General features: G+C 37.4%; 1 protein-coding gene and 1 pseudogene across 2 annotated transcripts in view; one reads left to right on the top strand and one right to left on the bottom strand.

Moving 5' to 3' along the window:
• COL1A2 (collagen type I alpha 2 chain) overlaps positions 1–5,184 on the top strand; it is a 35,333-nt gene extending 30,149 nt beyond the window's left edge. The window contains exons 43-52 of the mRNA XM_082472202.1: positions 39–92; positions 181–288; positions 434–487; positions 864–971; positions 1,439–1,492; positions 1,614–1,721; positions 2,050–2,308; positions 2,727–2,911; positions 3,645–3,887; positions 4,720–5,184. Coding sequence (XP_082328328.1) covers positions 39–92; positions 181–288; positions 434–487; positions 864–971; positions 1,439–1,492; positions 1,614–1,721; positions 2,050–2,308; positions 2,727–2,911; positions 3,645–3,887; positions 4,720–4,866 — 1,320 coding nt within the window. The 3' untranslated portion in view covers positions 4,867–5,184. The remainder of the gene's footprint in view (positions 1–38; positions 93–180; positions 289–433; positions 488–863; positions 972–1,438; positions 1,493–1,613; positions 1,722–2,049; positions 2,309–2,726; positions 2,912–3,644; positions 3,888–4,719) is intronic.
• LOC309665540 (large ribosomal subunit protein mL51 pseudogene) overlaps positions 4,923–25,637 on the bottom strand; it is a 47,946-nt pseudogene continuing 27,231 nt past the window's right edge. The window contains exons 1-2 of the transcript XR_014268468.1: positions 17,886–25,637; positions 4,923–8,133 (exon numbers count right to left, since the gene is read on the bottom strand). The exon at positions 17,886–25,637 is cut by the window's right edge and continues 27,231 nt beyond it. The product of XR_014268468.1 is annotated as a large ribosomal subunit protein mL51 pseudogene (transcript). The remainder of the gene's footprint in view (positions 8,134–17,885) is intronic.

Here is a 25,637-nt window from a genome sequence, read left to right as displayed (position 1 = left end):
CCTCCCTAAGCACCTTAATTGGCATGGTGTCTTCACAGGGCAACCCTGGGAGTGATGGTCCCCCAGGCCGCGATGGTCAAGCTGGACACAAGGTCAGTACACCTCATCGTTGTTCTCTAACTTAAAAGGGACTAAACTACAGGCCAGATTGATGCTAAGCTTCATTTCTGCCTTTGGCAGGGAGATCGTGGCTACCCTGGTAACGCTGGTCCCACTGGTACTGCGGGTGCACCTGGTCCTCAAGGCCCTGTGGGTCCCACTGGCAAACATGGAAACCGCGGTGAATCTGTAAGTTTAGAAACACCAGTCCCTTAATGCTGTCATCCTCAGCAGGCTTTACCTCTGACCTCCCCACACTTGGGAACTGTGGTGGCCTAGGGAGAAGGATCTTGGGCTTGGCTGATAAATTGTGTTTTTCTTTTCTAATTCACAGGGTCCTTCTGGTCCCACTGGTCTGGCCGGTGCTGTTGGTCCAAGAGGTCCCAGTGTACGTACATGGTGAAAATTTCTGTACAGCAGTTAGGGAGCATCAGTCCACACTGTCCATTAAGAAGATAAATAACACATAGACTGGATTTTATATATATTTTTAAATTTAGTCCATGTGGAGAGTTGCTACAAATACCTTTCAATCTCTTATACTTCAAATCTATTCTTATTTGTATTAAATTATCACAACGCTTAGCCACTTTACAGACAGCTCAACTATAAAGCAGGTTAAGAGTTGGGAGTAGCACCCACATGGCTTTTAGACCTTTGCATGTCTTGAATTATCTTTGTAAACAGATTGAACAATATTTGTGGAGAAGTGAGTGTCATCTTTTAAAGGTAAATGTCCTATCTGTCCTTCTTTTTCTTTATAGGGCTCACAAGGTATTCGAGGTGATAAGGGAGAGCCTGGTGATAAGGGGCCCAGAGGTCTTCCTGGCTTAAAGGGACACAATGGATTGCAGGGTCTTCCTGGTTTTGCTGTAAGTACAATGTGGACATCCAGCATGTACACAGATCTTAAAGTCCTTCAACTCAGAATGAACTTCCTCACAATTTCACTGGTATTGTTCTAAAATGTCCTACATCATATTCACTTCCCGTTCTCTAACTCCGTAGCTCAGAGGTAATGCTATTTCATCCCAACATGAAAAGGTGAGGGTTAGGGGAGATAGAAATATACATATATTAAAATCTCCTGGCAACAATGTCCTTCATCCCCACTTAAAATAAATATAATTAGAGGAATGACTAATATTGCACTTCTGAAATGGCTTGTAGAAAAAAATAATTGAATATAATAGACACAATGAAAGAAAAGAGCCCCATTTTACATTTTCAATTTTCTCAATCCAGAGTCCATTGAAACTAAAGTTTTCCATTCAGTTTTTTGAAATCTATGTATCGACACATGTTCTGAAAGTGTGATTTTCCTATTCTCTCTTTAAAGGGTCATCATGGCGATCAAGGTGCTCCTGGCACTGTGGGTCCTGCTGGTCCTAGGGTAGGTCAACTAAGAGACGTTTATCTCTGAAAGGAGCCTATGGCAGGCAGTGAGCCCCAGACCTCTTCTCCCTTGTGGGGTTTTCGCTGGCTCACACAGACTTGGTGTCCTTCTTCCCTAGGGTCCTGCTGGTCCTTCTGGCCCTTCTGGCAAGGATGGTCGCACTGGACATCCTGGTGCAGTCGGACCTGCTGGCATTCGTGGCTCTCAGGGTAGCCAAGGTCCTGCTGTAAGTATGATTTAGGGAAATAATAAAGGGCATCACTGACCTAAGGGAATATCTTCTTTAGACTAAACCAAGACAATTATAACAACACATTAAAGTAATCCCCCACTTCTGTATGTTTTCTAAAATATATAAAAATTGTCTGTATGTAATGAGCTCTATAAGCCCATCCCTGCAAGTATGCCTGGGAGCAAGTTGTTATTTACATGAACTTGATTCTTTTTTACTTATTAGAACATGCTTTTGTGTGAATCTCGACGGAAAACCTGCTCTCATTCTCTCTCACTGTAACCAAATACAAAGCCTCCTCTTTCTTATTTACACTTTGCAGGGCCCTCCTGGTCCTCCTGGCCCTCCTGGCCCTCCTGGCCAAAGTGGTGGTGGTTATGACTTCGGTTTTGATGGAGACTTCTACAGGGCTGACCAGCCTCGCTCTCCACCGTCTCTCAGACCCAAGGATTATGAAGTTGATGCTACTCTGAAATCTCTCAACAACCAGATTGAGACTCTTCTTACTCCAGAAGGCTCTAAGAAGAACCCAGCTCGCACATGCCGTGACTTGAGACTCAGCCACCCAGAATGGAGCAGTGGTAGGTTGAGATGTCCAACCAGAATGACCCTTCTCACAAGTTAGGCTTTTCAAAAATCAGTCCCCACTGATATTTAGAGTAAAAAGGTATTTGGGTAAAAACTGCATTATGTGAAATCATACCCACTTAATAAAACATTTTCTTCTCCCAACCAGCACCCATTTTCAAGATTGTCTTGATATCTGTTTTTGCCCTTTTCATGGTAATATGTACCCTGATTTGATTTTCATGGAGAGGAGAGGAGGAACTGTCTAATTTAGAAAATAGCCACCCTCTTCCTGTTAAGGTGGAGTAGACAATATAACAGTACAATCAAAAATGTTACTTATGGGAATCAGAATCTTTGTCAAGTAATTGTTAGAACCTATGTGCCACTCAATGAGAGGTTTTATGATCTGGGTCTTGTTTTTTTTAAAAGGTTACTACTGGATTGACCCTAACCAAGGATGTACTATGGATGCTATCAAAGTATACTGTGATTTCTCTACTGGCGAAACCTGCATCCGGGCTCAGCCTGAAAACATCCCAGTCAAGAACTGGTACAGAAGTTCCAAGGCCAAGAAGCATGTCTGGGTAGGAGAAACTATCAATGGTGGTACCCAGGTAAGGAATCCTACAAACATTCCTTCTCCTACTAAATAATATCTTGTTAGGATTATTTGTTTTTTAATTATCTACATTTTAGCCCTTTACCAAAATGGGCTTTTTAAAAGAACCTGCTGTGTTCTTGGGTTTGGTTATATCCTAGGTTGCACGTTAAAGATGGATTGATTAGACATATCCATACAATTCAAAAGTAATTATTCAAATGTGACTTAATTGATAATCACTGGAGAAACTGACTAATGTCATTCAGTGTGAAGGAGTACTGGCCAGCATGTAGTCCAGTACTCATGCCACATGTATTTTCAAGATATGAGCTTTTCTGAATTTCTAATTAAAAGTTTTCATCAACTTTATTGGTGGGAATTACAGAAAACTAAAGGGGTCTGAATCTCTATATCCTTGCTCTCTTATTTTAAAAAAGAAACACATATATGTGTGTGTGTGTGTGTGTGTGTGTGTGTGTGTGTGTGTGTGTGTGTATTTGTATATATATATATCTGGGCTTTATCTGAAACAGGTCCCTTTTTGAGATGACTTGCCTCAGCCTGGTAGTTCTTATGTTCCTTCTAGGTAGCTTATATTTCAAAGACAAGTGAATTGAGTTTCCTTTAAAAGTACAAGTTCAGATCTGAGTCCATTTTTCCTCTCTATACCAGACTGTTTTTTTAAATTTGACTCAGTATCTGAGTCCTTCTTCATTTAACTGGAATGCCCATCTTATTCTCTGTAGTTTGAATATAATGTTGAAGGAGTAACCACCAAGGAAATGGCTACCCAACTTGCCTTCATGCGCCTGCTGGCCAACCATGCCTCTCAAAACATCACCTACCATTGCAAGAACAGCATTGCATACATGGATGAGGAGACTGGCAACCTGAAAAAGGCTGTCATTCTGCAAGGATCCAATGATGTTGAACTTGTTGCCGAGGGCAACAGCAGATTCACTTACACTGTTCTTGTAGATGGCTGCTCTGTAAGTAATAGTGAAATATGGGAATAACATTTATTTGGGAAGTGGGATAGTGGAGCATAGACCATTAAATGAACAGATGAATGAGAGACCTAACTTATTTGATTTTTCTTTCATAAATGTATTTGTTTAAATTCAGATGGTAAATTCAGAATATTCTTATCAGATCTTGCCTTCTGAAATTTTCTGAAATACTGAAATATATACTCTGTTCCACGTATTAGTTATTTGTCTTTTAACATGAGTTTCTTAAATGACGATGTATACCCATAACTTAAAATTACTTGAGGTTAAAAGGGCCCAAACTGTAATTTATAGTTATATGTATTTTATTTTACTTATTAGTATGGCCTACATTTAATTTTTCTTTATGCTTTCTCTATAATATACTATAAATTGAAGAAAATTTAAATTCACTAATAGTAGTACTGCACAGCCACCCTACCACACACATCCTGAAAAGATAATGTAGAAATAAACCACTTGGAATATGCATTGGAATGTTTTTTTTATAAAATTAGACTGGTAGGAAACCTCTCCCTGTAAAGACAGCCCTGATGCTACCGTTTCAAAGATAAACTTGTTGATCTGAGACACACATCTTCAGAAGGACATGAGCCAAAAAGTGGTTATTATGATATCTAGTATATAATATTATATAACATATAATTATATATAAATATTATCTAATATATAATTATATATAAATATATGTTCTATATAATTATATATTATATAATACAATTGTATGCAATATATAATTATATAATATACAAGATGATTAGATTCCGTAATAGTGCTGCTTTATGTATATTTTTCTTCTCTTTTTAAACAGAAAAAGATAAATGAATGGAGAAAGACAATCATTGAATATAAAACAAATAAGCCATCTCGCCTGCCCATCCTTGATATCGCACCTTTGGACATCGGTGGCGCTGACCAAGAAATCAGATTGAACATTGGCCCAGTCTGTTTCAAATAAATGAACTCAACCTAAATTAAAGAAAAAGGAAATCTGAAAAATTTCTCTCTTGGCCATTTCTTTTTCTTCTTTCTTAACTGAAAGCTGAATCCTTCCATTTCTTCTGCACATCTACTTGCTTAAATTGTGGGCAAAAGAGAAGAAGAAGGATTGATCAGAGCATTGTGCAATACGATTTAATTAATTCCCTTTCCCTTTCCCCCTCTCCAAAAGATTTGGAATTTTTTTTTCAACACTCTTAAACTTGTTGTGGAAAATGTCAACCTTTGTAAGAAAACCAAAATAAAAATTGAAAAATAAAAACCATGAACATTTGCACCACTTGTGGCTTTTGAATATCTTCCACAGAGGGAAGTTTAAAACCCAAACTTCCAAAGGTGTAAACTACCTCAAAACACTTTCCTGTGAGTGTGATCCACACCATTAGGTGCTGACCTAGACAGAGTTGAGCTGAGGTATCTGTTTTGTGTTCAGAATACAAAGGTGCTAACTAATAGTATTTCAGATACTTGAAGAATGTTGATGGTGCTAGGAGAATTTGAGAAGAAATACTCCTGTGTTGAGTTGTATTGTGTATTTTTTTTTCATTTGATTTAACATCAGTACTTTACATCTTATTCCCGAATAAAAGTAAGTGGATCGTTTGCCCAACATTGTCCTCTTCTTTAAATTCAGCATTTGTTCTTTGCCAGTCTCATTTTCATCCTCTCCCGTGGTTCCAAAGAAGCCTTGTTTCTCGGACAAGCAGAAAAATTAAATTGTACCTATTTTGTATATGTGAGATGTTTAAATAAATTGTGCAAAAAATGAAATAAAGCATGTTTGGTTTTCCAAAGAAAATACTGAGTAGAATTCCTTGCTTCAATGCTCTTTGCAGTATAAATATGGATTATAGCATCTCTAACCAGCCATTAGACCGAGTATTTCTCATTAGATAGGAACTATGCAAAAAGGGCAGTTTGGTATGGTAGAAAGAGCAGAGAACAAGGACCCTGGAGATCTGAGCTCCAATTCTGGCTCAGCTCCTTCTGGCTAAATGACCTTGAGCGCTTTACCTTTCTGAGTTTCAGTTTATCTATAACACGGGGAAGATTCCTTCTCTGAACTGTTAAACATTTGCCCTACTCAAAATACATAATACCTAAGCAACGTGGCAATTGTTGATCTAAGTTTATTCTAAGTAGAGATCCATAGAACTTTTTGGTTCATTATCCATTAAGCACTTTGAAACAGTGGCTGAAAGTTGGTCTATGCACAATTAATACTATTAACTAAAACAGTTTCAAATATTCAGTAAAAATGCCATACACTTAAATCTGATGCAACTGAGTACAATGCCTGTTAAGAGGTAATGTGTGTGCTGTCAATCAGCACAGACAGTTGTGGATAATAGTACCATGAACACCTACCTGCCAAATCAAGTTCATTTTCCTCCCCTGCACCTTTCAATGACATCTTTAATACACTTAAACATAGTAATGTGTCAAGTAAAATGTTAAGATTCATTTAGAGCTTATTTCCTGTTGCAGAACATAATTGTGATTGTAATATTTGCCTCCTGTTATAAGTCATCTCGAGATTCAATTAGTTTTTAAAGCAAAAGACTGAACATGATAAAAATCTAAAATTAAAAAGTTAGCAAGGTCTGCTAACCAAATGGTAACTTCAAATTATGGTCCTTCCACCACCTAAATCAGAACACTAGAATGCTTATTAAAATGCAGACTCCCAATCCTCATCCACCAAACTAAGATTTAGTAAGGAATCAGTATTCTTTTAAGCACCTCGAAAAATTCTGACATGCACCAATTGGGAAACCACTGGATAAGGTGATTTCAACAATCCTTTGTAGTTTTAACATTTTATGTCTGGCAAGAACGAATCAATATACCTAACCAAGCAACATAAAGAAAACTGAACCTCTGGGATCAGAGTACTAGTACTCCCCACAAATTACTAATTGAAACAGCCAAGACAAACTTACATAATAACCAGTTAGAAATCTCTGGATAAAGCATACGCTATGCCCTCAGGCTCGCAGTACAAGAACAAACCATAAAGTTGATAAAGTTGGTATAAGGAAGGGAGAAAGAGAAGAAGCAAGAAAACCAACATTTACTGAGTACCAACTATGAGCCAAAACTATGCTACATGTTAGTAATGACTTTTGTCAAACTGTATCCAAATAGGCAGATTTCCTAAGCAAGCAGTCACTTAATAATCATTTAATCATCCTTATGAGACTAGTATAGGAAAATAGTTAAATAATGGTATATCTGATAGATAACAATAAGGAAATAAATGATAGAATATCTAATAAATACTAATGAGGAAAAAATAATGATATATCTAAGAGATAATAATAGGAAAATAGTGAAATAAATTTTTGTATCTCAATAACATTTATGAGGATAATTAAACAAAAGAAAAAATGTAATAGAATGTTACAATCTTTAAAATATAATATTCAAGCACACTGTCATTAAAAATATTTTAAATGCATGTAAAAATACTAAGAGTAGGTACATTTATGTAGTAGTGATAGAAATAATTTTTATGTCTAAATTATCCAAATCTGCTATAATGTAGTTATATTACTTTTATCATTTACAACAAATTTACTCTTAAAATATCATGAAAAGAAATAAGCAGTCACAAGTGAAAACAATCCTGGTTGAGGAGTGACCAACTCCAGGGGAAGGGTGGTCACCCTCCCGCCCACCCACTTTCTGAAAGAGAAGGAAAATCCTAACCTAAGAGTCATCGTTCACCATGTCCCAGCCACTCTGGGGGACACTGGGGAGGGGTGCACAAAGCCATACCAGGCAGCAGCATCCTCAGGGATCTCACAGTTCAATTGCAGAGAGAGAATAAAATAATGTGTGAACACAATTTTAAATGAAGTGTCCTCTGAGGATAGCAGAGGACACTATTAATTAATGAGATGGAATCCCAGGAAATTGACCTTAGCCTCATGCAGTAACAGTGATATTTGGATTGAGCTGGCCAGCTCTTGCCAGAGATCTCATATCACCTTCTAGCCTTCTGTCTGGCTAAATGTTTCTTTTCCAGAAGCCACATATTAGAACAGTCTGGTACTTACCAAGACAGGAGGTCCACTGTTAGTGTTTCCAGGGCCTGGGCAATGTACTGAAGGCTTGACCTTTGAACAGCAGGTCCCCTCTTCAGAGGCTAATCACCAGACTCAAGGGAACCTCCTCACGACATCTCCCGACCCTTGGTCATGTGAAGGTCAGCCGCCTCTAACTTGTGTTAGTGTGAGAGGGAAGAAGATTGCACATGAGAGAGTTGAAGGAGCTAGGTAGCCAAGATGAGGGGAAGAGATATTAATGAAGTCTGGTAAAAAAATGAAGTCTGGTCATTTAAAATTCTAAAGTCAATACAGCTAACGCACTGGCAAAGAGCAAAGACACCTGAGCAATGCTGAACACATTTATTATCTTTAATGCCAAAAGACTTTTTTTATGCTATTCTACTTAATATCACTGAAAAGGAAGTTCAGAAATTGGATTATATATAAGAAAAGCTGGAAATGTGATTTTGGGTCGGAACAACAATCCATCTAGATAAGTACTTTGCCTTTGACAGTGGCACCAGGGGAAACTTGGGAGAAACAGTGGTTGGCGCTTCCCATGAAGCCAGCCTCAAAACTCCCATTTAATAACCCATTGTAAATCTTTTTTGTACATAGATGTATCTAAACCCTTCCAGAACCCTCTATCTGTTTTGAAATATGTTGGTGTTACAGTACCAACAGGAGAGAGCTAATGCTGAACTGTTAGCTCAGCTTCCTGGCCCTCTGATCAAGTAGCTAAGTATGTTTTCTATCCCTGTGCCTGGATCAGCCAGGGATTCAACAACTCAGTGGCCTGGGGGAGCACCAGTAACTGCAACAAGGGGGCCACAGACAGCCCATAATGATTGACTTATCCCTGCAGTTCAGTGAAATGAGCATGTAATTTGTGGTCGGCAGCCAAGGTTATGCGCACCAGCTCCACCACCGACTAGCCATGGGCCCTTGGGAAAGTCTTAAGTTTTCTGAGAATTTGGTTAACATACCTGCTCTCAGAGATTCCCATCAGCATACCTACTGTGCCTATCTCACAGAACCACTGGAAGGATTAAGTGGGGCATATGTGAAAGTGCTTAATGAAGTGTAGGCAAATGTTACCTGTCATCATTAGGTCCAAAACTTCCAGTCACTTGTAATCTCCTCTTGATTTAAGTTCCTATCCCTGGACCTCCAGTTTAGGGAGAGGAGAGACTAGAATTTAAATTTAACTAGCACCATTCTTGAATTGGTAGTCTATCAATTTTGAGTTGTGCCTCCCTATCAGTAAAAATGTGAGCTCTTACAACTAATTTTGTTAATCTATTTATGTATAAATGTTATATGTGTACAGTTATACTAATATATTATGTGCAATATAAAACCTACATAGAAAAAAATGTTAAAAGACAGAAAATAAATACAAATAGAAAATTCCACACTCCATTGGATCATCTGGCACACACCTTGGCATGTATCACCTACCCACCCTCATTTCAGAGACTATTGCTCTAAACAAGGACTCATGGTGGGCTCCAGGGGAGAACAGAACATCAGTGAACTCCTGAAATAGAGTGTTAAATTTTGTGTGTGTGTGCATATTTATTGGAAAAGGGTCCACAACTTTCTTCAGCTAAGCCAAGGGGTACATGGCCAAAAAAGATGTTATAAACCAATAACCAAAAGAAGTACTACTCACTTCATTAAACCTGAACTTTTCTGAACTAGACTTTCATATCTCATCTTGGGTCTCATACTCAACATGCTGCTTCTCCTATCCTAAGACCCAAAAGAATGAACCAACAATGGTCCAAATTAAAATAGAGGTTTGTCATTCATTCTTTCACTTCCCTGCTATAGACCTCTATCCTATGCTTTAACAAGTCTTCGCACATGCTTTATGACCCAGCCTTATACTCTGCAACATCAAAATGCACCTGTCCACGGAACCTCTTCAAATGAGAACAAAGTCAATAATGGAGATCAATTAATGAGTTATTCCTTTTAGGTAAAATATGTATATGTAAGTTATATATTTTTTTTTGAAAAAAAGAAGTTTTAACCTAAAAGGGATTAAAAATCTGGGCACTATTAGAGGTTGTAAGGACAGTAATAGGAACATGTTTTTCAGGGACCCTCAAATCACCTCTTAGAACCAAAATGTCTCCTCTTCATCTGGCTGCTCCCAAGCAGAGCTATTATTCTGAGTCCAAGGTGTAAGAGTAATCTTGGCCAGAATTAGCAATCCTAACGGATTCTAGAAAGGTATCTTTAAAACTACAATTCACTACATATTTAAAGATGTACTTTATTACTAATCATAACACTAAATGTACTTTTCTGCTAAAGTAAATATTTTTCTGCTGCAGCATTGCTGTTGGTGTCCACTGAATAATTAACCATAAACAGCACGGAAAAAAAACAGAAACAATTTTGTTTTTTTCATGGAATCTATTAATGCCAGGCAGGATAAGAACACTTACTCACAAACCACTGTGTTGAGTGGATGGCCCTTCTCTCCCTACTGGATGTCACTTCAAGTTCACTGCTCCCCCTGCTGACTGGATAATAGAACACCCCAGTCTTTTAACACTGCCACATGCACAACATCAGAGAATGAAAACTCAGATTTAGGAGGAGAAAATAGAACAGTTTCCTGTGCTTATTTCCTGTCTGCCCCAGACACACAGCCTTCTCTCCAGATGGTGGAGATAGTGTCCATAGCGGTCTACCTTATGTCCTCAATGTTCCCTTTTTTTTACTTACCCTCTCTAATCTATCCTTAATATCTCTCCCATAGAGCTAATAAATGGAAGTCCCAAGGAGAAAAACATAAAGCTCAAAAGGAGAATGGCCTTTTGGGTGAGCAGTGCTGTCCAATGCTGCAAATGTTGCCCCCAAATACCATGATAATCCTTCAGGATTTAAGCAAGAGGTTTTAAGGATTATATGGAACAGAGAGACGAGGATGTGACAGAAAGAACAGGAGCTTAGTAAGACAAGCTATCTGGATTTAAATCCTGTCTCCACCATTTCATCATCCATAAAATGGTGATAACAATGGCACTACCCATTGGACTGTTAGGATCGGAAACAGGAATGCATAGCAGCTTGTGAGGTTGGTGTAGAGAAAGTACCCAGCACCACTGCTACCATTGTCCCTACAAGGTTGGATCTTCGTGAAAGCCCTTTTTTTTTCTTTTTTTTGAATTTTTGAATTTTATTTTCTTTATTTTTTTATACAGCAGGTTCTTATTAGTTATCCATTTTATACATATTAGTGTATACATGTCAATCCCAATCTCCCAATTCATCACACCACCACCAGCCCCCACCACTTTCTCTCCTTGGTGTCCATACGTTTGTTCTCTACATCTGTGTCTCAATTTCTGCCCTGCAAACTGGTTCATCTGTACCATTTTCCTAGGTTCCACATATATGCGTTAATATATGATATTTGTTTTTCTCTTTCTGACTTACTTCATTCTTTATGACAGTCTCTAAATCCATCCACGTCTCTACAAATGACCCAATTTCGCTCCTTTTTAAGGCTGAGTAATATTCCATTGTATATGTGTACCACATCTTCTTTATCCATTTATCTGTCGATGGGCATTTAGGTTGCTTCCATATTCTGGCTATTGTAAATAGTGCTGCAATGAACATTGGGGTGCATGTGTCTTTCTGAATTATGGTTTTCTCAGGGTATATGTCCAGTAGTGGGATTGCTGGGTCATATGGTAATTCTATTTTTAGTTTTTTAAGGAACCTCCATACTGTTCTCCATAGTGGCTGTATCAATTTACGTTCCCACCAACAGCACAAGAGGGTTCCCTTTTCTCCACACCCTCTCCAGCATTTGTTGTTTGTAGATTTTCTGATGATGCCCATTCTAACTGATGTGAGGTGATACCTCATTGTAGTTTTGATTTCCATTTCTCTAATAATTAGTGATGTTGAGCAGCTTTTCATGTGCTTCTTGGCCATCTGTATGTCTTCTTTAGAGAAATGTCTATTTAGGTCTTCTGCCCATTTTTGGATTGGGTTGCTTGTTTCTTTAATATTGAGCTGCATGAGCTGCTTATATATTTTGGAGATTAATCCTTTGTCCATTGATTCATTTGCAAATATTTTCTCCCTTTCTGAGGGTTGTCTTTTCGTCTTGTTTGTAGTTTCCTTTGCTGTGCAAAAGCTTTTAAGTTTAAATAGGTCCCATTTGTTTATTTTTGTTTTTATTTCCATTACTCTAGGAGGTGGATCAAAAAACATCTTGCTGTGATTTATGTCATAGAGTGTTCTGCCTATGTTTTCCTCTAAGAGTTTTGTAGTGTCCGGCCTCACATTTAGGTCTCGAATCCATTTTGAGTTTATTTTTGTGTATGGTGTTAGAGAGTGTTCTAATTTCACTCTTTTACATGTAGCTGTCCAGTTTTCCCAGCACCACTTATTGAAGAGACTGTCTTTTCTCCATTGTATATCCTTGCCTCCTTGGTCACAGATTAGTTGACCATAGGTGCGTGGGTTTATCTCTGGGCTTTCTATCCTGTTCCATTGATCTATATTTCTATTTTTGTGCCAGTACCATATTGTCTTGATTACTGTAGCTTTGTAGTATAGTCTGAAGTCAGGGAGTCTGATTACTCCAGCTCCGTTTTTTTCCCTCAAGACCACTTGGGTTATTCAGGGTCTTTTGCGTCTCCATACAAATTTTAAGATTTTTTGTTCTAATTCTGTAAAAAATGCCATTGGTAATTTGATAGGGATTGCATTGAATCTGTAGGTTGCTTTGGGTAGTATAGTCATTTTCACAATATTGATTCTTCCAATGCAAGAACATGGTATATCTCTCCATCTGTTTGTATCATCTTTAATTTCTTTCATCAGTGTCTTATAGTTTTCTGAGTACAGGTCATTTGTCTCCCTAGGTAGGTTTACTCCTAGGTATTTTATTCTTTTTGTTGCAATGGTAAATGGGAGTGTTTCCTTAATTTCTCTTTCAGATTTTTCATCATTAGTGTATAGGAATGCAAGAGATTTCTGTGAATTAATTTTGTATCCTGCAACTTTACCGAATTCACTGATTAGCTCTAGTAGTTCTCTGGTGGCATCTTTAGGATTCTCTACGTATAGTATCATGTCATCTGCAAACAGTGACACTTTTACTTCTTCTTTTCCAATTTGTATTCCTTTTATTTCTTTTTCTTCTCTGATTGCCATGGCTAAGACTTCCAAAACTATGTTGAATAATAGTGGTGAGAGTGGACATCCTTGTCTTGTTCCTGATCTTAGAGGAAATGCTTTCAGTTTTGCACCATTGAGAATGATGTTTGCTGTTGGTCTTTCGTATATGGCCTCTATTATGTTGAGGTAGGTTCCCTCTATGCCCACTTTCTGGAGCGTTTTTACCATAAATGGGTGTTGAATTTTGTCAAAAGCTTTTTCTGCATCTATTGAGATGATCACATGGTTTTTATTCTTCAATTTGTTAATATGGTGTATCACATTTATTGATTTGCATATATTGAAGAATCCTTGAATCCCTGGGATAACTCCCACTTGATCATGGTGTATGATCCTTTTAATGTGTTGTTGGATTCTGTTTGCTAGCATTTTGTTGAGGAGTTTTGCATCTATATTCATCAGTGATATTGGTCTGTAATTTTCTTTTTTTGTAGTTTCTTTGTCTGGTTTTGGTATCAGGGTGATGGTGGCCTCATAAAATGAGTTTGGGAGTGTTCCTTCCTCTGCAATTTTTTGGAAGATTTTGAGAAGGATGGGTGTTTTCTGCAGTGTCTGTTGTAACTTCTCCTTTTTTATTTCTAATTTTATTGATTTGAGTCCTCTCCCTCTTTTTCTTGATGAGTCTGGCTAATGGTTTATCAATTTTGCTTATCTTCTCAAAGAACAAGCTTTTAGTTTTATTGATCTTTGTTATTGTTGTCTTTGTTTCTGTTTCATTTATTTCTGCTCTGATCTTTATGATTCCTTTCCTTCTACTAACTTTGGGTTTTGTTTGTTCTTCTTTCTCTAGTTACTTTAGGTGTAAGGTTAGATTGTTTATTTGAGCTGTTTGTTGTTTCTTGAGGTAGGATTGTATTGCTATAAACTTCCCTCTTAGAACTGCTTTTGCTGCATCCCATAGGTTTTGGATCGTCGTGTTTTCATTTTCATTTGTCTCTAGGTATTTTCTGATTTCCTCTTTGATTTCTTCAGTGATCTCTTGGTTATTTAGTAACATATTGTTTTGCCTCCATGTGTTTGTGTTTTTTATGTTTTTTTCCCTGTAATTGATTTCTAATCTCATAGCACTGTGGTCAGAAAAGATGTTTGATATGATTTCAATTTTCTTAAATTTACTGAGGCTTGATTTGTGACCCAAGATGTGATCTATCTTGGAGAATGTTCCATGCGCACTTGAGAAGAAAGTGTAATCTGCTGTTTCTGGATGGAATGACCTATAAATATCAATTAAATCTACCTGGTCTATAGTGTCATTTAAAGCTTCTGTTTCCTTATTAACTTTTTGTTTGGATGATCTGTCCATTGGTGTAAGTGAGGTGTTAAGGTCCCCCATTATTATTGTGTTACTGTCGATGTCCTCTTTTAGAGCTGTTAGCAGTTGCCTTATGTTTTGAGGTCCTCCTATGTTGGCTGCACATATATTTATAATATTTGTATCTTCTTCCTGGATTGATCTCTTGATCATTATGTATTGTCCTTTCTTACCTCTTGTAACATTCTTTATTTTAAAGTCTATTTTATCTGATATGAGTATTGCTACTCCAGCTTTCTTTTGATTTCCATTTGCATGGAATATCTTTTTCCATTCCCTCACTTTCAGTCTGTATGTGTCCCTAGGTCTGAAGTGGGTCTCTTGTAGACAGCATATAGATGGGTCTTGTTTTTGTATCCATTCAGCAAGCCTGTGTCTTCTGGTTGGAGCATTTAATCCATTCACGTTTAAGGTAATTATCGATATGTATGTTCCTATTACCATTTTCTTAATTGTTCTGGGTTTGTTTTTGTAGATCCTTTTCTTCTCTTGTGTTTCCCACTTAGAGAAGTTCCTTTAGCATTTGCTGTAGAGCTAGTTTGGTGGTGCTGAATTCTCTTAGCTTTTGCTTGTCTGTAAAGCTTTGGATTTCTCCATCGAATCTGAATGAGATCCTTGCCGGGTAGAGTAATCTTGGTTGCAGGTTCTTCCCTTTCATCACTTTAAATATGTCATGCCACTCTCTTCTGGCTTGTAGAGTTTCTGCTGAGAAATCAGTTGTTAACCTTATGGGAGTTCCCTTGTATGTTATTTGTCATTTTTCCCTTGCTGCTTTCAATAATTTTTCTTTGTCTTTAATTTTTGCCAATTTGATTACTATGTGTCTCGGCGTGTTTCTCCTTGGGTTTATCACGTATGGGACTCTGCGCTTCCTGGGCTTGGGTGGCTATTTCCTTTCCCATATTAGGGAAGTTTTCGACTATAATCTCTTCAAATATTTTCTCGGATCCTTTCTCTCTCTCTTCTCCTTCTGGGACCCCTATAATGCGAATGTTGTTGCGTTTAATGTTGTCCCAGAGGGCTCTTAGGCTGTCTTCATTTCTTTTCATTCTTCTTTCTTTATTCTGTTCCGCAGCAGTGAATTCCACCATTCTGTCTTCCAGGTCACTTATCCGTTCTTCTGCCTCAATTATTCTGATATTGATTCCTTCTAGTGTAGTTTTCATTTCAGTTATTGTATTGTTCATCTCTGTTTGTTTGTTCTTTAATTCTTCTAGGTCTTTGTTAAACATTTCTTGCATCTTCTCGATCTTTGCCTCCATTCTTTTTCCGAGGTCCTAGATCATCTTCACTATCATTATTCTGAATTCTTTTTCTGGAAGGTTGCCTATCTCCACTTCATTTAGTCGTTTTTCTGGGGTTTTATCTTGTTCCTTCTTCTAGTACATAGTCCTCTGCTTTTTCATCTTGTCTATCTTTCTGTGAACATGGTTTTTGTTCCACAGGCTGCAGGATTGTAGTTCTTCTTGATTCTGCTGTCTGCCCTCTGGTGGATGAGGCTATCTAAGAGGCTTGTGCAAGTTTCCTGATGGGAGGGACTGGTGGTGGGTAGAGCTGGCTGTTGCTCTGGTGGGCAGAGCTCAGTAAAACTTTAATCCCCTTCTTTGCTGATGGGTGGGGTTGGGTTCCCTCCCTGTTGGTTGTTTGGCCTGAGGCCACCCAACACTGTAACCTACCTGGGCTCTTTGGTGGGGCTAATGGTGAACTCCGGGAGGGCTCACGCCAAGGAGTACTTCCCAGAACTTCTGCTGCCAGTGTCCTTGTCCTCACAGTGAGACACAGCCAGCCCCCACCTCTGCAGGAGACTCTCCAACACTAGCAGGTAGGTCTGGTTCAGTCTCCTATGGGGTCATTGCTCCTTCCCCTGGGTCCTGAGGCACACACTACTTTGTGTGTGCCCTCCAAGAGTGAAGTCTCTGTTTCCCCCAGTCCTGTTGAAGTCCTGCAGTCAAATCCCACTAGCCTTCAACGTCTGATTCTCTAGGAATTCCTCCCCCTGTTGCCAGACCCCCAGGTTGGGAAGCCTGACGTGGGGCTCAGAACCTTCACTCCAGTGGGTGGACTTCTGTGGTATAAGTGTTCTCCAGTTTGTGAGTCACCCACCCAGCATTTATGGGATTTGATTTGATTGTGATTGCATCCCTCCTACCATCTCACTGTGGCTTCTCCTTTGTCTTTGGATGTGGGGTATCTTTTTTGGTGAGTTCCAGTGTCTTCCTGTTGATGATTGTTCAGCAGTTCGTTGTGATTCTGGTGCTCTCGCAAGAGGGAGTGAATGCACCTCCTTCTACTCCACCATCTTGAACCAAATCCTTCCCTGAAAACCTTTAACTACATTGCTAAGAAAAGTAATCACCTTTCTACAGGTACTATCTTCTCTGACAGCAGTGGCCTAAAACGGCAACACATCTACAATTCAACTACTACACTTCTATTTTTTCTACCACAAATAGATTCCAGCAAACTTCCAAACCCTCACAATTTTTGGTGAATACTTCTCCACAATCCAATTTTTTAAAGTACTTTTATTAAAAGCTTGAAAATCTTTTCAATTTTTTTTCAACAACAACAAAAAACAATAATAATTTCACCCTGACAGCTAAAAAAAGAAAAAAAGTAAAATTTCTGATAAATAGAACAAATTTGCATTTAACTGGTCTCTGCCCTATGCCATTAGGTTCTTCCAATTTTTGAGAGAAAGTTTCTGAGCATAGAAATGGTCCTTTTGTTCACTCGGAAGCCAGCTTTTCTACACAAATCAGCTATAACTCATACACGTTGAATTATCCAAACTTCTGACACTTAATTTTCACAATTCGATTTTCTAAAACTTTGTCTCTGGCAGTGGAAATCCTAACTCAAGAGTTATCAGCACAAGAGATGATCATAATTATTAAATTCACGTCCTCAGGGAAATTTCTTGGCCTATATAAATTTACTCAAGGGTTTTAAACATCATTAAATCACCTATTATTGCCAGTGCTTTGAATGTCTATATGAGTAATATTATAAGTGGATCCACTTCAAAGAAACATAGAAGAAGCTTTGATTATAGTTATTTCCAACATGGTTTTTCTATCACTGATTATAGGCCTCCTTTCCTTTATAATACAGAAGTCTAAAATAATTTCAAAAACTTTATCGATGTAACTAAAGTTTCCATCTACTACTTTGCTCATCATGATATGTTCCTAATCAAAAAAAGGTAAAAAGACCTTCTTCAGATAACATCTAGAAAATTGTCCATTTAACCATTTTTCTGGATTATTCACAACAGATATTTACTTTTAGTTATTGCTGGGCGTGCTATTAAAATATAGTGAACTTATGGTCAATCTGAAGTGCCATATGTTTTCTTAGATTTTCTTCAACTAAAATATTACAATAAACACTCACCTTGCCATCATAAATTATAAAAAAGAGCCGTGCTTTTCTTCTGTCAAGCTTGGGAAGGCTATCTATCAAACAGAGTACAAAGTCCACTAAATCCTTTGAACCTTTGAAGAGAAAAAGACAAATCAATGCCAAAAATGATGTGCCTTCTCACCAATACACAAATTAAACTGTGTATTTTGTAAGATTTATAGGGTAACTGAGCTCTTTTTATTATCATTTCTGCTAGGTATCTGTCAAGTGAGTCTAATTCAGTAAAATAAATTGATACGTTGGGAAAAATCTCTAGTCTCCATTCTAGGTTGGGGAAAAAAACATGCAGACAGTTTAGTCACCCTTTACCACTTGTATTATGATTTAATTGGTCTGAAATATTGTTTTGAAACTCCCTTGGTGATTGTAATATGCATCCAGTCATGAGAAAAATTGTACTAGACTAAAGCCACAGTAAAATCACTGGTAAAGTTGGAAGTATGTGAATATGTGCCTTTTTCTAGGAAGGAAGTATGCAATACTTCTCAAAGTTTTTCCAAACCACACATAATATCTACCTAATCAGAATTACTGGGGGTGGAGCCAAGGCATCTGGTATTTTCAATGAGTAGTGAGGTGATTCTCATGTACTCTCAAAGTTTGGGCACCATTGGTTTATTGCTGTCATCATATTATTGACATATTCTTGGATGATTCTGTGCCCCTCTCCCCAAAATTATTAGGACCACAGCTCTAAAATCATGGGCTCTCTAAGCTGCTTTAAATAAGAACATGTAATGGCTCATTGAACACATGAGCAGTTAATTTGGGAACAGTTGCAGCATTATAAATGTGCTTACTTATTGCAAACCCAATTAATCCAGTCAGGAGGAATGTTAATTATAAAGGAGTTTGGAAATTAGCATGAGTACCTGACTAAATGCCTATATTTTGACCTATTATATTGTCTGTCTGGTAATTTATTTTAAAAATAATTCCATAGGAGGTCTCATGTATATATGTGCATATATCCCACATTCCAGGACTGATTTTGTAATCCTGGAAATACCCTAATTATGAAAATCCACAGCTTTAGAGGTGTTTACTCTGGTATTTCAAATAGCATTATTGAAATCTACACCAGAGGATATGTTAATTAGCATAAAGGATGTTAAAAATAAATTTTCATTGTTGACAAAATGGTCTTGAAGATATTTTGACTAGCTAATAAATATTTAATATTAACAAAATTTGGGCTAAGCCTTACTCTGCTTATAACATAACACTTAATAGCAAGATTGTCAAGAAAAGACAAATAGTCCAATCTATTTTCAACCACCAGAGGCTACCTATATTTACCCCAAACTCTTGAATCACTAAACTGGCTTAGATCAGTTCACATAATGACTCCCCCCCAAAACTGAGAAATGGCAGAAGATGGCCAAGAAAATGACACATAAAGCAAAACTGTATTTAATTGATTAAAAAAATAGAATAATGCACAAAACAATAACTGTATTTCTCTAGGAGCAGTGGAATATCAATCAAAACAAATCCAGATATAGCAGAAAGCAATTGGAAGGCTTCCAAAGCTGCCAAGAAACTCTCTCCTAATTTGGGAACAGCCAAGATTTACTAGGTCTGTGTGCTTTTATGGCCCCTCCCCCTTGGACATAATTTAAAAGATAGAGGCAGAGCCTTAGCCAAGGTGGGCCATTCCACTCCTCTCCTCTGAGAATTTAAAACTTGGAGTGGAGAATGACAGAGACTGACAGCCACTGAAGTTGAGGCATGCTAATGACAATACTCTAGAGACAACTATGAACTTCTGCTGATGAGGTCCCAGAACTGTACTAGTTTGGGGTTGTTCTTTGAATTATGAAATAATCCAGTATCCTTCCACAAACTTTCTTTTTTGCTTAAGTTAGAGAAAATTGGTTTCTGTTATGTAAAACAAACAAACAAAAAAACCAGTTTTGATTAATACACCTAGTAAAAAGAATACGGTAAAAATGGGGGAATATGGGACAATCTTACTTATTCTAAGTAGATACTTAGAGTTAATAGAAATAAGAATCAAACATTTGAATGGTTTTAGAAAGTATCCAGAGAAACAACATTGTTGGAATACAATTCTCTAAGGGTTTATGATGTTTCTGCAAAAATGTCTTGCAAGCAAAAGCACTGACTATCTTTGTTTTGGACTATCTTTTCAAGGACGTTTATATAGTGATAGTGAACAGCCTTGGAAGACAGAGGTAGTGTCTCCCTCCAGAGTGGAGGGCAAGTTACTATCCAGTATAATAAAGATGTTTCCCTACAGGCCAAATGTCAGGCAGGTTTTCTTAAAAGATTTGGGTTCCCTATGCTTGGTGTTCCTCAGTTGTGACACATTCATCGAGTTGCCCTGCATGCCCCCATGGGACTTGGGGGCAAGAGGACCAGAAGTAAACATAAAAATCATGTTGCTTGCCTTGCCATGAGTAATAAAGTCCTTTGTCTCTGACCCAGAAGTCACACGTCTTCTGCCAGCATCTATTAAACCGTGGCAGGCTCACATCGTAGGCTTAAAGGAGAGAAAATTTCAGACCCTTCACAATTCTTGACAAACATTTCAAAGAAGAATTCATATCATAATGAAGGTGCATCAGTTCTGTATTCCCGTATTTCAAGTTGCCTAGCAACTAGTTGGTCACTATTGATCTGACAATCTGCAGTAATGAAAGACCATGCTATGTAGAAAAGTGTGATTGAACTATATGCTTCTAGATGACAGAGATTGTCTGATTCATCTCTGTATCTCCTTTACCACCTAGCCCAATACCTAATATAGACTGCATGCTCAATGATTTTATGTTGAACAAATTGTTAAATGAAAGAATTATTGACTATTAAAAAAACTCTGCTGGGATATGTATAGAGTTGTAGTAAATAAGATAGTTTTAAATCTGTATCATAGGTACTTTTCCTCAGAATCATTCTGTTTCTTCAGGTTCACTTAAATGTAAATAATAGAGGTCCACTCAAGGAAGTTTAAGAGACAGGGTGATGCACAGAGGAATAAGAGCAGGAAAGGTAAACAGCTCTGCTGAAACTGGAGCTGGAATGTGGCTGTTTAAGGTAGCTTTACAGACCTCAGGAGCAGGAATTTGTGACTCTTTTCTCTACAGCTCCACCACTAATCTGGCTCATTCATATTCTGCATGTTTGTCCTTTCAGATCTGCTATTAATTGGCAATCTTTTTTTTTTAACTTGCTATTCTAATTCCCTAGGGAGACATTCCAGTGCAGTTCATATATCCCTTGGCAGCCTATTAACTCGTGACCTTTGAGTAGACATCCCATCAACTATGATCGTTAAAGTCATGTGGTATAACAGGTGACCGCCTAGGCACCAGAAGCCATGGGTGGGGCAATTTTTAAAGGGGGTGAGCGCATGAAAGGCCATTCTACTTGAATGTATGTTGCCTATCTATCCTTCTCACCCTCCTCCTATCACTTCTTTCTCTTGAAAAATATGTATCTTATTTCATGTGGTTTGAGTATTATTTTTAATACAAAGTGTTCTTACACATTAGTTTTTATTTAAAAATGCTTGCACCAAAAACCTTGTGGGAGAGGGGACAAAGAATGTGAGTTAAAAAATAAAAGACTAAAGGTCATTAAACATGCAAAAAGACTGTTCAATTCCTCTAGCAATTAAAGAAATACAAAGTAAAACCTCACCTGGTCTATGGCTAGGCTTCTTTTGAAAATAATAATGTTTTAGCCAAAAGATCAGCCTCATATATAGTTGACATGATATATACAGTGATATATATAGTGACATGATATGACTATGACATATATAGTCTCATATATAAATTGGTACAAAATTTCTGGAGAGCAGTTTATCAGTATGTATCGAAAGCCTTAAAAATGTTTACACTTTTGACAAGTCATTATTCTACATCTAGGAATGTATCCTAGGAAATGAATCCTTGATTTTTCTAAAGATTTTTGGACAAGGAGAGTCTACATGAAGAGTTTCTCATAAAGCTGTGAGACCCTGGTTTTCTTTCTACTGTCCAAGTCAGAGCAACGCACAGCTATCCTTCAATGCAGCTGTTCAGAGCAACCTAAGCTTTGAAGGACAGCTATGCCAGTCTGAAGGACAAGCACATGAATCACAGAAGTCTTTGAGAAATGCCATGTCATTCTTCATCTGCAGAATGAAGCCAACAGAAAGAACTGGAACACTGCAGCTATCAAAAAAGCCACAGCAAATACACTCTTTGAACTGGCTCACGTGACAAAGAGCTAATCCAACCCTCTGAACAGGAGGTGTCATGGCAAGAAGTCTCCAAAAAATACCAAAGATTGTATTTAAAATGTATGTTTTATTGCCCCCTCTTCCATTGGAGGCAATCTCCAATTGGCTATTGTAAAGTCACATTCCCCTAGCTTCTATATCTCACCAGCATGAAAGTGTTAAAAATGCCTGAAGGAAAGACACTACAACAGCAATAGGTACATGTGCAAAAATAATGACTGACCATCACATCATATCTTGGGTGCAACAGTCATCATAGCCTTATTTACAGCAAAACATTGGAAAGTAATCAAATATCTAAAAAGTAGTGGATTGGTTAAAGTAGATATGGCACATCCATATAATGGATTGCATTGCAGTTATTTTAAATGTTCTCAAAGAATACTTAATGATATGAGAAAAAATTAATAACCATATACTAAAACAAGTATATTACAGTGAAGTTGCATCTCATACAGGAGATAGGTTTTTAAATCAGCACATGATAAAAAAATCTCATGTGGTTAAGACTACCCTTGAAAATCTCCAGTTTGGACACCAAATACTATAACTTCAACACAGTTTTTCTTTTTAGTATCAGAATAGACAACTGTTTCTGTGATTGAGCATCAAAGCAGTTGGCTTAAGTTTTGACCACATTGTAGGAAAATATATATTTTTACCATTAGAATCATAGTCAGTGTAGCAAGATGCACATACTATAAGAGACAGAGAAATTGAGAATGATTGAGGAAATAGCAAATTCCTATCCCCTATCTCATGCTTATTCCAGGGCATACACTCATGAACAAAATGAACAGGAAATTTTAAAAATCTATTTAAATTGTTCTCTCTCTCACACACGCAGACTAAAATTCACGTAAGTTAAAAGTAGTGGGACTTCCCTGGTGGCACAGTGGTTAAGACTCCGTGCTCTCAATGTAGGGGGAGCCGGGTTCGATCCCTGGTCAGGGAACTAGACCCCACATGCATGTTGCAAATAAGAGTTCACATGCCACAACTAAGGAGCCCACAAGCTGCAACTAAGGAGCCCGCCTGCCGCAACTAAGACCTGGTGCAACCAAATAAATAAATAAATATTTTTTTAAAAAGTAGTGACTATCTACATAAATCATTATATAAGTCCAAGTTTGTTTAAAATTTTTCATTTTATAAAGACATGCATAAAAAATCCAGAAAGGATATATGTAAACATCTTAATAGCCATCACCCTTAATGAGACATGAGTATTGTCAGGTTTCTTTCCTTTCTCTTTCTGAATTTTTCAAAAAAATGTAAATGAACATTTAATATTTCCATTATCAGAAGAAAACTGATTATTTTTAAATGATACTCAAAAAACATAGATGATATCTTTAAAACTAAGCCTTATTTTATTACAAATGCTTAACAATATGTAGTTTTTGGTGTGCAATTTCTGTATCCAAAGAACAAGGATTTGGTTAAACAAACTACTGCTAAACATGACACAAACACAAGAACACATTTATAATTCAGGAATTTCAATCAACAGAATTCTATTAGTTCACCTCAGTAAAGCAGTGCTATTGGGGACTATTGAACAGAACTATACAACAGCCTCCTTATGTTGAACTGGACATTCAAACGTACCTGTCAAAAGAAAAGAAAGGTTCTATCTAGACATGGATTATATAAATATACATAGTCTACAGTAAACTACCTTAGGAGGTGCCTTCTGAGCTTCCATAAATTCCTACCCTTTACGCACTTCCCTAAAATATCATTAGAATACCTATTACAGCAATACTTTCTCTCCTTCATTCATAAAAGATGCATAGATGCACTCATGTAATAAAGGAAATTTCTCACTGAAACACATATATCACTCTAGTAAGGCTGTTTCGGTGACTGAAAAAAATAAATGTCTCATATGAGAAGGATTTAAAAGACAGGTCAATTAAAATAGTTCTTTGATTACATAAAATTACTGGTGGTTGATCCATCTGGTGTCAGATGTGAAATGAGATCATACTGTAAGAGTAAGTTTTAAATTCTCAACATTAAATTGAATTAATAAATTGAGCAAAGACATGGTTCAAGTAGGATTGAAAGGTTCTGCTAAAACCAGACTGTTTAGATACATTAGCAACACAGCTACAAAGACCGAATATCTTATCAGAAAGCAGTATAGGCTGTGGAAAATTAATAGAGAGTGCTAGACCCCATCTTGGTGTAAAATTACATGGAAGGGATTAGGAAGTGAGGGGAAGGTAATTGAGTAGAAAGAACAGCCGGAAAGAATTGAAAAGCGAAAGATCAGATGGTCTGAGTTTGAGCCCCTCACCATCTGTTGGCAATCATCAAAATTTATTTGATCTTATTGTGTATTTACTTTGTAAAAGGGAAAAAAATAAAACTTCATTCTAATGAATGAATAGGTGAGATGCAAGGCGAATGCCTATTATAACAGAGCTCATTATTATGGCAAGCAAAATCATTACCATTGCAACATAACAAATACAATTAATGCAATTTAATTGTTCCATCTTTGTCCACATCCGTGACATCAGCATCATAAAAAGGTTCTTACGTTTTCCTGGCTTTCTGTGATTTAGTCAGAGGGCTTTGTCTGTAATTTTACTGTCATTGTTTATTGTATGTCTGTCCATACAATTTGCTTTTGTAAAATTTCTGAGTGACTGCATGTATCCATTAGGAAAGTAGCTCAACCAGCCACTTAGTTTCCCCATCTAATCGACATCAGCACCTGTCATTTCAATATCAGTTAAGAATGTTACTATCTACCCAGTTATATAAAGAAGAAAACTCAGTTCTTTCCTCTGCTTTACCTCTGGCCCCCATATTCACTCAACAACCAAATCCTTCTAAATGTTTTTCCTACATGCTTTACCTTTTAAATATTTTGGTGCTTCCTCCACTCTTCTTCACCTGTGCTGCAACCTTTCACTTCAGGCTTTCATGGTCTTTCACCTTAACTACTACCTGCCTTTTTTCCTGTCCCCCTGCAATCCATCTTCCATCACACAGAGAAAATACAAATCTGACCTTTCAATTCCCTGTTAAAAGATTTCTGTTTCCACAGTACTTCCAGGATAAAGTCAAAAGGCATCTGTGTGGTCTCTGAAACCCTTAACCACGGTGTCCCCTGACAATTTTATTTCTCTAGCTCTTCTCTCCCATCTCACAGTTTATACCCTTCAGCAAAACCAGAGTAATTTATAAAGCAACTGCTAATAAATAATTAAGCAATTTTTATTATAATCAACTCATGACATGCCTCAGGGACGAGTATTTTCATTCATTCTTTAGGCCTGTGCCATGCATTACTATTTTAAAATTAGCTGCTAGGGTTTTAGAGTGAGAGCCTTGCAGGTAAGGCAGAACAGACTACACAGCCGGCTGTCACACAGGAGCATCTGTGCAAAAGGTCTCCGTACAGCTCAGCGAGACTAGCAGATACATCATCGTACCTCTGGACATATATTGGT

The sequence above is a fragment of the Balaenoptera physalus genome (assembly GCF_965194825.1).
Source record: "Balaenoptera physalus genome assembly, chromosome: 8".
In the NCBI taxonomy this organism is placed as follows: domain Eukaryota; kingdom Metazoa; phylum Chordata; class Mammalia; order Artiodactyla; family Balaenopteridae; genus Balaenoptera; species Balaenoptera physalus.
The sequence above is the reverse complement of the archived record's forward strand: the minus strand, read 5'-3'. Positions and strand labels throughout refer to the sequence as shown.